Source organism: Echeneis naucrates, chromosome 12 (genome assembly GCF_900963305.1).
Source record: "Echeneis naucrates chromosome 12, fEcheNa1.1, whole genome shotgun sequence".
Classification (NCBI taxonomy): domain Eukaryota; kingdom Metazoa; phylum Chordata; class Actinopteri; order Carangiformes; family Echeneidae; genus Echeneis; species Echeneis naucrates.
The window spans coordinates 15,004,506-15,017,536 of NC_042522.1; the positions used below are offsets into that span (position 1 = coordinate 15,004,506).

The window sequence follows — 13,031 nt, forward strand, 5'->3', positions numbered from 1 at the left end:
GTAGCGTGATTTAATGAATGAACAACCCAATAACATTTAACATTTATGAGTCCAGATTAGATTCTCACTGGTTTATTATAAAGTAAGAAACCGGCACGCATTTATTAAATGAGCTAAGTTTCATTGTAGCTGATAACGGTTTAGTCACCAGTCTAGAATCAAATTATGAGTTCAGCATCAAACTTTATAGTTTCAACTCTGTCCAGAGGAGGTAATGCTGATCAGATTGTGTTTTATAATGACTCTTGCCAACAAACAATCACTACCACTGGCTCCCAGGTACAAACCAATTTCAGTTTGCAGAGGAAATAAACCCTTTAATGAATATCCAGCAAGTGCATTTACTATAAAGTATAAACACCAGCCGGGAGGTAATTCAGTTTCCTTCTGATATACAGCAGGAGATTTTCTATTGGTAAAGGCAAATGTGCCAAATAGCAACGTGGCTTGATCTTGAAATTAAAATGACGCCCCCACTTTGCAGCACCCATTTGATGAAACGATCAACGTGTGTTATTTCTAGCAGGTTAAAATATATGCACTGCAGCAGTATTATTAGTTTCAGTAGCAAAGCACAACTGAATGTTTCAGAGTTTAATTCGAAGAGCGCTTATATTCCTGCTGATGTAAAAAAAAAAAAAATGGGGATTGGGAGAAACTTTAGTCTCCATGCACTTTGTGGCTTCTTACCTGCTCAGCTCTCAGCCTGCTCTGTTTACCTCTTCCCTCCTGACACATGGGAAAGGAGGTGGGGGGTGGATGGAGGGAGGGAGAGAAGGGGAGGGGTGGGGGGAGGATTATCGCAGCGTCCCTGCTCGGTGTCCCTGTTAGAGACAACAAACCCAACAGTGATTGAAAGAAAAGCGTCGCACCTGCTTGTCCTCTTCGCTCAGTGTCAGCAGCATCCCTCCGTGCTCTCTCTCTGTTTCCACCCCCCTCCCCTCCAACAAACCCCCCGGTCATCAGACATGTCTTTATCCGGGTCGCAGACGCCAGAGGACGGACTGTACGGTGAGTGAAGGTGCTTGCACTGACCAGGCCGTTGTGTTGCTGTTGTGTTACTCATCTGCTTTTGATATGGAGGACACCTGGCTCTCTTGTGACAGCCAACCAGGAACGATGATTAAGGCTGCCTTTGGGTCGATTCACGTTCACAAACGTCAACATTGTGTGGCTCAGCTTGTTTCCAGGTGTGATGTGCAGATATTCAGCCTCATCAGTGGAGACAGGACTGTATCAGCCTAGGGCAGGAGTGAGAAGACAGTTTTGTAGTTGTTGTAGTTGTTGTTGTTGTTGATGTTGATGTTGTTGCCACTGACACTGTCATTGTGTAAACGGATTCCCTGACTCACCCGTTTCTATCTTAGTAAGCCAATTAAGCTGTGAAGATTTCCTGACGCTTATAGCTCCACTGTGCTGTGTGCACATTGCCTGGCACAGAAGATGCTGGTTCAAACATATGGAACAATGTGTGAGGCACAGGACACTGAGGGACTGAGGTAAAATTGTCAAGGCGGGATGGGGTTTGGACTTCGGCAACTCAAAAGTTACCAAATGTGGTCTAACCAGCACTGTATCTTTTGGTCAATACTGGTATTGATGATGTCATACCTCTTCCTGAATAAGTCAACAAAAATTTCAGGTTTGACATTTTTATGCTCCGTTTAGGCATATTACCAGTGAAATCAGCAAGTGCCAGCTGCTGCTAAATGACCTCTTTCCACGAGAATGTTGCACAAATTTAAATTTACAGAAAATAAAATTGATTAAAGAAAATGCTAATATTTTTCTTCTTGCACACTCAGTCACAAGCAGTTTTTGTGTTTTTGTTTGTTTGATTGTTTTTATTGTTCTATCTCTGCTATCGCTGTATTCACACCCCCCCCCTCCCCCCGTCATGTTTTTCTATGTTGTATGTTGGTTTGTGCTGAACGTGCATTACATCACAGATGAACTAGTTCTGATACATTTACCTGCTCTGTCATCATAACAGGAGAGCATTTCCCTAAAAGAAGGTAGCAAAAAAAAAAAAAAAAAAAAAAAAATCACCTCTTTGGTGAAAGATGTCTTTCTATTTCTATATCATCATTTAGGCTTTTTCAGTAAATTTTTCAAAAAAAATAAAAAAATTAGTCTCCAGTGGTCTCTCACAACAACCAGACATCACATTTTTTAGCATAGACAAACAAAAGCATAACCTTCCTGCTTTACGCTCGGATAATTTGTGTGCAGTCCCTAACCTGGAAACAGGCATTCACAACAAACATTAATCTGTTGTGCTGCTGTCCATTCAGTCTTTTAACATCCAGCTCTTGTCCACATTACATAAAGCTGATTTGGCAGTGGCACAGATGAATGTGTACAGGATTGCACCATAGAAACTGATTTAGTGCTGCAGTATGGTGACAGATAAGTCAGGCAGAGCAAGGCAGCTGTTATGTCATAACTCCCTTCTGTACAAAAACAACTAGGGCAATGGCACAGTTTCCCTGCTTTGCTGCCCCTCCACCCCATCCCCCTCCCCTAGTTGATGTTTCCACCCCCTGTGCGACTGTTTGTGTGAATACACAGCGTAATAAACCCGAGGAGAGGGGAGATTAGCGGGACCGGATGAGAAGGAAGGATACTTTGGTGGGATGTTGAGGTGTTGATGTTTTATAAATGCTGCCAATGTCAGAGAGGGATACAGACAGCATGACAAGAGAGAAACAAGGGGAGGGGTGACTGGCTAATCTCTAACAGAAATAAGATCTTACATAAGCAAGCATGCTGTCAGCCTGAGTTAGCCCTTCCCCCACTGTTTGGCTATGGATGTGGGCACACCACACACGCCAGCACCCATGCGTGTTTATGTGTGTGCATGTATAAATCTCTTGAACACAATGAATCTCCATTCATCTGTCCTTTCATTCATACGCCGTGTCTTTGTCGGCGATAGATGGCTTCCTTCGTCATACGTGTATTTTTATACACGCATATGATACAGTCCTGTGTCAGGAAAGCGATGGCGCTGCTTAGCCTACAATTCACCATATGTTGGCGCACAAAACACACACCTCCCCACTCACTGTCCACTTCACAGCAAAGCTGTAGCATTATAAAATAAAGCCTACAGGCTTCATTTACGGCCTTGCGATATGGCCTAAATCAATTACCCCTATAAAAACATCGTGAACTGTATATAAATCTTAGTTAACTACATGCATCATTTCACGTCTCAGAATGAGATGGGAAGGAGTTATATGGTGGCAAAGTACCACAAGCTGCAGCAGTCAAAAAAATTGCATTGAGCAAAAACAAAAACAAACCATTAATTTGAATATCATTATATTCATTCAGTCTAATTACAACATGCCTGTGGTAGCTGGCATTTTGTAAAGTACTAATACAGCTCCATCACATCGGGATGATCATTCTGCTGGGTTTTTGTGTAATTAGAGCTTATCATGAACATCTTGTCATAATTTGATTCCCAGTGACAGATCTACTCCCAGCAGAGTGCGCAGGAGTGGAATTACAGCAAAAAATACTGCGCAGTCACTAAAATGGACTGAAAACTCAAAAGTGATATATCTGTTTACTCGCTGCAACTTGACTTGCTCCCGGCTCATTAGAGTCTAATATATGTGCATGAAGCCCTGCTGGTGTCTGCCTCCTTGCTGCCTGCCTGTGCATCATTACAAACTCTGCTGCACCTGTTGTTTCCTCATCAGGCTCCTGGGTCGAGCTGGAGGAGCTGATTGCAGCCGTGAGTCGCAGGGAGAGTCTGACGGGGCCACAGGACAGCATCTCCTCCACCCTGCAGGGGGAGCTGGAGAGGATTCTTCTGGAGGCGCAGCTTGAGTGTGAAAGGAGTAGAGATAGGTAATGATGCAGAGACTTAGTGCACATCCTTTGCTCTTGTCGCTGGGACCATTGAGGCGTTGCTTGTTTTTGTCAATGTGCATTTACTTTCTCTGTCTTTGTTTGTTTTGGTAGAAATGCTGCACTAAATTGCAGTCTGTGTTTTTCTTGGTGGTTGATATTGTAAATGGCTCTTTGATGTGTGTAGTCCTCCACAGGTAGTAACTCCACAGCCCACTGGCTCCCCAAGACCCTCTAGTGATCAGGACAGTGATTGTGTCACCATACAGGTGGGAAGACTTTTCACTGGCACTACATGTCACGAATATTTACAGCATACCCCCTCTTATAATCTACAAATCATAGACTTTATTGCATTTTACAATTTTGCTTGATCATTTTTTTTATAATGAATTCCTGCTCTCCAGTACATTGAGAATGTATAATTTCTTTCTGCATTAGATTTAGGGCTGCACAAATCAGTCCTACCCCACAAAAGAAAGGGAAAGAATGAAGCCATCATAGTTTGGGAGATCTTGCAATTTTGATGAGTAACAATTTCTGTTGGAGCAATTGCATTTGCATTTCCTATTCAGTGAAAACAAAAATGTCCCCTAATGTATAATGCATTTCTGTAGCATCCCAACATACTCTGTATGGTGCTCCGGTGATTTTTCTGATTGTATTTTTTTTTTTTATATATATTTTGATTAATTGTGCAGCCCTAATTAGAATTCTAAAAACTAATTGGCGATGCTGAACACCCAATAGAGATGTAAGGCAAGTGGGGTTGATTTTTTTTTTTTTTTTCTTTTATGAAACTGCCTTTTGAAGTCACTTTTGATAAATGGTACGCACTTCCTTCTGTTGCATCCAATGCATGATGTATGTTGCAGGAGGATGTGGAGCGGCGAGTGGACACAGACTGGGTGTGGGATTGGTCCAGTAGACCTGAAAATATGCCACCAAAGTAATTGATTCATTTTCTGTATAAATTTATATCTGCTGCGATGTTAGAGTACTTTAAAAGACGTGTCGGTGTAACTATTGTCAAGGAAAAGTATTTTGTTTGCAAAAGTTAAATGAGAGGATCGATACCACAATACTGTGCAATTGCTTAGCTTAGCTTAGCTTATTTTAGCATTATGACTGAAAACAAAGCACTGAGCCTGGTCAAGGACAAAAAAAACAAAAAAAAAACAAAAATCCACCGATCAGCAACTGTAAAGCTTATATGTCATTGCCACTACTTGTCTTGCATGCCCAGTCTTGTCTCTTTTGTGTTCATTATCTCTGTTTATTTTTTCCCCCTTCCTATCTTACCTCTGCCTGCATGCCATATTACTGGCTCATCACCTTCCTCTATCCTCTCTGTCCTCTGCAGAGAGTTTGTATTTCAGCATCCAAAGCAGCAGGGCTCACTTAGTGTTCGAAAGACAGAGGTGATGAAGAGGGGAATCTTCTCCTCCGATGTCCTGCTCATCCTCGTTCCCTCGCTGCTGGCTTCACACCTGCTGACACTCGGAGTTGGGTGAGACACGCGCACACCTCTACAGGCCATTTTTTTCACTCTGTCACGTCAATTAAAACCTGTAGCAAATGAATTCCAGCCACTGTTCATGTTGTTCTGCGTGCTTAGCTGCTGTTGCCTTTCCGCTCGTCAAGCTTTCCACTCTCAAATGACACATAAGCAGCCTACAGTGATAATGGGAGCAGCCTTGGCCACCACAAATTCTTACAAATTTTAGAAATAGCAGCTCCTTAATGTCAAACTAAGGTAGGTGGACATAGTGCACAGCTTAGCACAGCAGGTCAAATATTACTAGAAGAATAAAGAAGATGTTATTCAGCAAAGTTTCACTTGAATTGAAGCACTTACCTGCCTTTAAAAATACTGAGATGTTCTTCTTGCTGATTTTCAACAATAGACAATTGACTCAGCATAAGATGAAAAAAAACTTAATGCTCTGCTTAATGGCTGTGTACATGTTATTGTACTGCTGCTCGTCCATGTAAATAAAGAAACAACACTGTTTTGGGGTATCATAAAGATTTACAGTATGTAACTCTCAATTTTCATTATAATGTCACCTTGTTGCTAGCTGACCTCCTTATTTGTATTTTAAAAAAGTATGCATATATCTTTAAAGGAGCTATCAGGAAGTTTTGCTCTTGCCACACAGCCACCGTTTTTCTTAACGCTTGTTCACTTACCTGTGTAGAAGAAACATTGGGAGCTTGCCATCAAGCTGCAGACTGCAGCGCTGCTCAGAGATTGTATTACAACGTTTTCACTTCACAATCAGGACCACCCGTTGTTCAATGGCAGAGGAAATATAAAAATTACCCCTTAAATGTTTTAGTTTAACGCAATCTCAGCTAACCTCCCAGCCGGGGCGGCTGGAGGCTCCTTGGATTAAAAATTAATTAGTGAAAGAGCAATAACTAACCTCGTTTACGTGTTTTTGTTAATATATATTTTTTATCTGGTGGTGGCCGAAGGTGGAAGTGCTGTAGATTGTTAGGAGTTTTTCATTGCAATACCTCAAATCGCCACTGGAAATTACTGGCAAAAGCTGACTGGATACAGAATAGCCGCAGTCAGGTTACTCGGTAGTGAGCTAGTTACCAGGAAAGCAGATGAATGTGCTGTTTAATCAAATTTGTACATTTGGAAATGCTAAAAAAAAGAAAAATCCAAAGCCTGATAGTCCTGCCGTGCCTGGCTGTGGTTACTATTTTACAACTGTAGTTTGTGAATGGTCAGTAATTAACTCCCACTGCCTCTTTTCTCTTAGGATCTACATAGGAAAGCGATTGGCTGCTTCCACAACTAGCACACTGTGACGTCAGCTGTAGACTGACCACCCCGCTAACACTCTGGCCAATAAGGCCACAGTCTGCCCTCTCTAATTTGCCTCCTTTCTTCGTCATGGAGCAACCATAGGACCCTGCTCGTCTTTTCCTCCGTCTCTGTTCGCCTGTACGTCCGTCTACCCAACAGCACTCAGCCAGTCTGTCTTTGTGTCGGCCTCTCTGTTGGTCTGTGAATGTCGTAACGCCCGGGGAGCGGATGGAAGCCCACCAATGAGTCAGACTGAGGTCACTTTTACTTTCCCGGAGAGTAACGCTGATCTCAACCAGCTAAAGCATAATCAGAAAGGAGGTATTGCCCAGATACAAGAGAAAGGAGAGAAGGAGAGTCTTATCCACTAGAACAATAAATCCCTTTGATAGGAGGAGATGAAAACTGTTAGCTGGGAACAGTGTGTGCAGACAAAATGAGAAAGATAATATGTGATAGCCTTTCCCCCAACCTTTGAAAGAGCAAAATGTCTGTCATTTGTCAAAGGTAATGACCCTCTGTAAGACTGAGCTACTGTGAATGGTTCTCGTAGGTTTTCTGCCCTGATGGTTTACCTATTGTACAGACTTTTAGTTGGCCCAGTGAATGTAGGAGTGGCTCTGGTTGCGCTTTTGGTCCCATAAACCAATTAAATATTTGACCTCTGACAAAGCCAATCGTGATCCCATTAAAATTTCACTCCTAAAAACCACAATTTGCCTCTTGGGTCTTTTATCCTTCTCCTCCACTCTCACCCTGGCATTGTTTGTCATTTGCATGGCCATCTTGGTTAGTAAAAAAAGTAAAAAAAGAAAAAAAAGGTGAAGCATTTTTTAGACAGCAAAGCAGAAAGATTTGCTGAAGTAAGCTTGTGTATGGACTTAATATTGTATGTTTACGATATGCTGTCAGTTTTGGGCTTTTGTTATCTAGATGTTGTTCCCCGCTAGTCACTGAGAAGAAAATGGAAATATTTTTACAACCTACTGTGTTAACAACCTGCCAATGAACCACAGCGTCTGTTCGGAATTTATTCCCTTTTCCATATGAAGTAAATCACTCACACTTGAATTGAGCTGATAAGGTCTTCGTATGTTTCACTGGTGTTTTTCTTTTCTTTTTTTTTTTTAAACCCAGTCACCATCAGCGATGATTCTCCATCTTATCAATCTGAGCTCTTGCAGAAACATTATGTCTGTTTCTGTCTTTTTCATTCCTTAGCTCACATAAGTCTTCTTTTTCTCCTTTTAACAATCTGCTTCCTTCACCAGTCAAGGATTTGACATTTTATTGCCTTCCCATAAAGCAGAAACTCGTTTCCTCTTAACATCTCATGAAAATAGCTTGCCTGGATTCTGAACAGAGGAGAAGTCTGAGAAGCAGACTGAGGTTTTGCTGTGCTGCTTGGGACGTACACGTGCACATTTGCTGTCCAGCCTGACCAAGCCCAATGAATTTATAATCCATTAACAGAGCGTTTGATGTGAGGGGTCCTGCTGAGTTTGTTAAGCCGCCGCTAAACACACCACGCTGACGATGCAACAACAAGCAACAACAAGCCTGCCTTGGCAGAGCACAAAAGTTTTCCATTCACACACGGCCGCATGTAACAGACTCACATGCAACAACAGCCATATGCAAATTATGGCTAGTGTTGTTTTGGCATCATGTTGTTGGTAGGTGAAGAGATTGCAGATGCTTAAGAAATGTCCACTCATCAATCTTGACTGACATTAAGCCATTAATGCAATTAAAAATTCAGTAAAGTGGCTGAATTCAGACATGACATCTGTCTTAATTACCGTACTTGTGGCCAATCCTTCAGGGGGGATATGAAATCATCTAAATTGTGCAGTGGTTTACAGTATGGTTTACAGATTATTTTCTTTGTTCAGTCATCGACTGTAGTGTTGACATTTTAGATGGGCTCTCGTTCCTTTCCTTTCAATCGATATTAATGTCAGCCACAAAAACTTCAATAGACTGAATGATTTTCTGGAGTGCCCACTAAGCAATAATATGAAAAACAGATGAAAAGAATAACGAGCCAATAAAGAGTTAATGCAGGTTTACTCCACAGCCTGTATTGATTGCTCAACTCCACCTAAAATGTCTCTTCTTTAAAAGCGGATTCAGCGCATTGAGTGTCGCTAATAATTAATAGATTCAGTTCAGTGGCTCTATTTATGTCACCTGGCCATACAGAATAAAGTTTAAAGGAAAAAGAATTGAAAGCTGCCCATTGGCTTTTTGTCTGCTTAGATGGCCTTGTTGATTTATTATGGTGTTCCCAGATCTGAACTATTGCTTTGGTAAGTGCACTGTTATCATGATCGACAAAAAAGACAGAAGTTTGAGTTATCCTATAAGCCATGAATTTTGGCTGTGGATTATCCCTGATTCAACTTGCCCCAGCCATATATCCAGGGCTTGGGGCAAACAGGCAGTCACAGGTGGACAGGCCGTTGTAAATCACCAGGCTCTCACACAGTTTTAGTCCCTGCTGCTGTGAACCTTAGTTAATTCTTCATAGCAGAGGACTGTGTGAAGATCCGTCGACCCTGTAATATCCTCCCTGAAAAGGGGCAATTACTACAGTGAACAGCCTTAAATGCCATATGTGATTTTCCACAGACCTTTCAGATGCATGTGGAGTAGTGTGATAAGCAGTCTGAGCATTTGGTGTTACGAAAGAAACTCTAAATGCTATCCTTATGCCTTGTCCCTTGTAACTATTGAAGGCAGAAAATACTGAGGCTGAGACAGATTGTGGAAGAAGTCTGTTAATTTCCTGGACTGAGTTTCAGAGATCTGACATCTGTCTCTCTGGAAAATGCATTATCTTCCTGCTCCTATAGTGCTAGACAGGAAATAGAGAGTCCAGTTTCAAAGAGGTTGGATGTGACAAAGGAATTCAGTCAAACTGGCATGGCGTCTGCAGTTTAACATTCAAACAAGTCCACTCACTCAGTAACTTCACTTTACCACATGTGGCCAACTTCCCTTATATGGTCCACTGATTCTGATGTTATTATCCCACAATCTCATACTCAGAAATTACACACATATTTGTTTACAGCACATAAAACCTCCCTCAGACACTGGAGTCAAAAAGCACTTTTTTCAGATTGTGTGGTCTCCATGCACAATAAGTCCCCTGACTGCCAGCATTTTATATTTGGTTCAATAAATAAAAGAATTAATGTTTGCAGAGGGCGATCACTATGGCTCTCTGGATGTGATTTGATACGCAACAAATGCCCTGCCGGAAACATTAGCATCCTGATATTCATGCATTTTTCATATTCTCTCACTCCTGAGAAGACAAGCAGCAGTTTGACTAATCAGCCTCATATTTGACAAAGAATGGAGGTGAAACAAGGAGAGCGAAAGAAATTCTGGAGTTGTGAGTTTTTTGTTTGTTTTTTTTTTTTTGTTTTCTTCTTAACCAAACACACAAAGTTAAACACAAGACACAGGGCAATAATTGATTTCACATGCTGTCTTCACTCTCCTGCTCTTGTGTAAGCGTCTTCGTAGTAAGCTGTAATTGATCATGTTAGCATAATGTGGCACAGACACGGACATGAGCTGTGTCTGAACAAATGACCCAGTGTGTTCGAACACTACAAGCTCTTCCTCTCTATACGTTGGTCCTTTCTAGTCCAGACATGCTGGGTCTCAGTGTGCCAGAGGTATGACGGATTAAAGGGAGCACATGGAATAAGACTCAGTGGAGCACAATGCGGTACTGTTCAGGCTCTGCGATGTTGTGTAGGTGTGTTTTGTGCTCACGTCCTGAAGCAATTGTCTGGCTCACACTTTGCAATGAAGAATCCTCCATGAACATGTTGTGCACATTCCTGGAAGATTTGTGTCCAACAATCGCTGTGACTTCTGAAAAATCCAGGTGAGGAAAGGAGCCACGGTTTCACTTTCCTTCTCAAGCCCTGTTTATTTCCCCAAAATGGTAATAATTTGCTGGTAATTTGCCAAAATCAAAATAAATGAAGCAGATACAATTTTTATTACAATATGACCAATTCCTATCAAGAACCAGAGGAATATGCAGGACCTCACTGACGTTATTGTTGTTTATACGGACCATGTATTAAAAGTCATGACAGCACAGCCAGTAATTATCCATTCGAGCCAACAGATATTTCAGTCTGGACCAATGTCTCCTAATATCGTCACCTTGACCGCGAGTGTGGCTAAAAATGGAATAGGTGGGGGAAACAAAAGGAAAGGTCAGAAAATGGGAAAGTATTGGTGTATTGGGTGACAGCAAGAGGGATTGACTGAGCTGAACGAATGACTTGGTGTCAAGTATCTGCAGTGATGATTTACAGCGGTCATAGTTGACAGGATGAAGTGTGTAGGTGTGTCGGCGAGACATACATTAAGCTGGAGTGAGTGCGAATGCATCCAGCTGCTGGATTGTTTGAGATAGTCTCAGAGTGAACTCACAGTTTACACATGGCAAAGCCATCAGCCCCAGCTCCTACCGGCAAACGGCGGGGGCTCTGATTACGTATGTGCGCTTGCATAATACCGAGACACTGAAACCACATTGTTGTTTCTGAAACGATATGTTGTCCTGTTACGGTGAAGCCAGTCTGAGAAAAACTTTGTGCACCTATCATCAATCTTCAAGCGTAATAGCCATGTTTTTTCCGAGAAGGGCATTCAAGCTTAAGTTTCTGTGTCTACAACTGAGATGATTCTGAGTGATTTCACCAAAAAGTATGAAGGTGGGCGACTGAGGCAGGTTAATGGAAACTGGAAAAATATAGCAGTGGTTTTGTATGTTTCCTGTAATTTTCCATAGTTGCTGTCTGAGGGTTAGAAAAATTCTTTTTTTTTTTTTTTTTGTTTTGGGTTTTTTTTTTTAGACCAATCGAACGGACTAATATTTTAACGCATAGTCATTTAAAATGAATTTGTTTGCATTAGCTTGAGTTGAATAGCTCAAGGCCGAGGAAATAAATGAGCAGTGACTCACTTCGAAAAAAAAAAACAAAAAAAACAAAAACCAAAACTTCAGCTCCATATTAGCAATGAATAAAAAATTTCTGATTAATTTTGGATCTATGACATTTAATATATAATTTGTATTCATGCCCTCTGTGCCGTGGTAGATGATTCCAGGAAAGTAGACAGCTTTATCCACCATGACATACCAATTTGGCTCAAGAGTTTGCAGTTTAAATATGCTGCAGGGATGTGGGTCCATTTATTAAGCCTCCTGCCTTGGGTTCAGAGCTACAGGCTGTCTAATACGAGAAATTCAGGCAATTTAATGCTGTAATTTGGGGTTTGGAGTGAGTTCCCCCGACCAGACAGGGGTGAGGTTTTGATAGATGCTGCAGATTTAATGAGGTGTTGGATCAGACCCCTCTGACTTGCTGACTGGATGCCGTTATGTAACTTCATCAGGTAAGACAGTGCCGAGCTTTTAATACCGCACATCACACAGTGTAATGAGTACGTACGCACTCAGCACAGGAGCTATGAGACCTTATGATCACCTCCAGCTGTGGTTTGCCTAGTCATAAAAGTTTCTGTCCATTCCTCCATCATAAGGCCACTGAAGTAAGCTGCTTTATGAAAGAACTTCTTGTAAAGAGGAACCTTTATGTGGTGGATATAATTATTATTTTCTTTACTACGGCAACACATTAAAAGTGTTATCGTCAGGAAACAATCTTTTTCTGTGAAGCCAGCCAAGAAAAACAGCAATGTTTGTTGTGACAGCAAATAATACTTTTGTATGCAGTCACAAACATTTCTACACACAACACAAATAAATCAGATCCTGATGGAAAATATGTATTCATAATCATTGTCAAATGGTGAGTTCAGTCTAAGAGAAAAAAGTGAAAGGAGAGAATACGACAGTGAATTTCCCCAGTGGCTGGATTTGATGAGAATAAACACCATTAATGAAATTTGGAGGTTGTGTGTCACTCCTCTCCTCCTCCTTTCCTAGGATTACATCTTCCTTTGTTTTGCTCCGGAGGCCCCACATGCTTCCCATTATGTACCTTTAATCATTGTTGTTGCTGTCTTGTTTTCTTTTTCGGTCCAAAGGTTTTAAAAACGCTAATTGTCAGAACTCAAACAGACCTCACTGGACTTTTATGCAGCGTTGAGCCACTCTTTTCAGGTCTGCCGTGTAGAACTAATTGGCAACACAGTCTACTTTGTTGTCACTGCAGCAAGGCTATAATCTTTGGTGTCTGCTTCCAGCTCACCGCATGTACAGTTAATATCAGAGTCTCAGGATGTGGTCATTTCACTATCATGAATAAAAAATAGTCAGGAGATGGTGTCAGGCACA

At 41.5% G+C, this 13,031-nt stretch overlaps 1 protein-coding gene across 1 annotated transcript; it reads left to right on the forward strand.

Moving 5' to 3' along the window:
* Positions 1-857: 857 nt before the first annotated feature.
* LOC115052264 (BCL2/adenovirus E1B 19 kDa protein-interacting protein 3) lies at positions 858-7,392 on the forward strand. Its single transcript, XM_029516294.1, has 6 exons — positions 858-1,011; positions 3,714-3,864; positions 4,052-4,133; positions 4,740-4,813; positions 5,228-5,374; positions 6,642-7,392. The coding sequence occupies exons 1-6, from the start codon at positions 969-971 to the stop codon at positions 6,688-6,690; spliced, it is 546 nt and encodes a 181-aa protein (XP_029372154.1). The 5' UTR covers positions 858-968; the 3' UTR covers positions 6,691-7,392.
* The last annotated feature ends 5,639 nt before the right edge of the window (positions 7,393-13,031 follow it).

What these genes read in the sequence shown, in the direction of transcription:
- LOC115052264 (XM_029516294.1), top strand. Translation starts at nt 969, where the DNA reads ATGTCTTTATCCGGGTCGCAGACGCCAGAGGACGGACTGTACG. An exon ending in GCCAGAGGACGGACTGTACG is followed by an intron (nt 1,012 to 3,713) that starts GTGAGTGAAGGT and finishes TTTCCTCATCAG; the next exon opens with GCTCCTGGGTCGAGCTGGAG. An exon ending in CTGCTGACACTCGGAGTTGG is followed by an intron (nt 5,375 to 6,641) that starts GTGAGACACGCG and finishes CTTTTCTCTTAG; the next exon opens with GATCTACATAGGAAAGCGAT.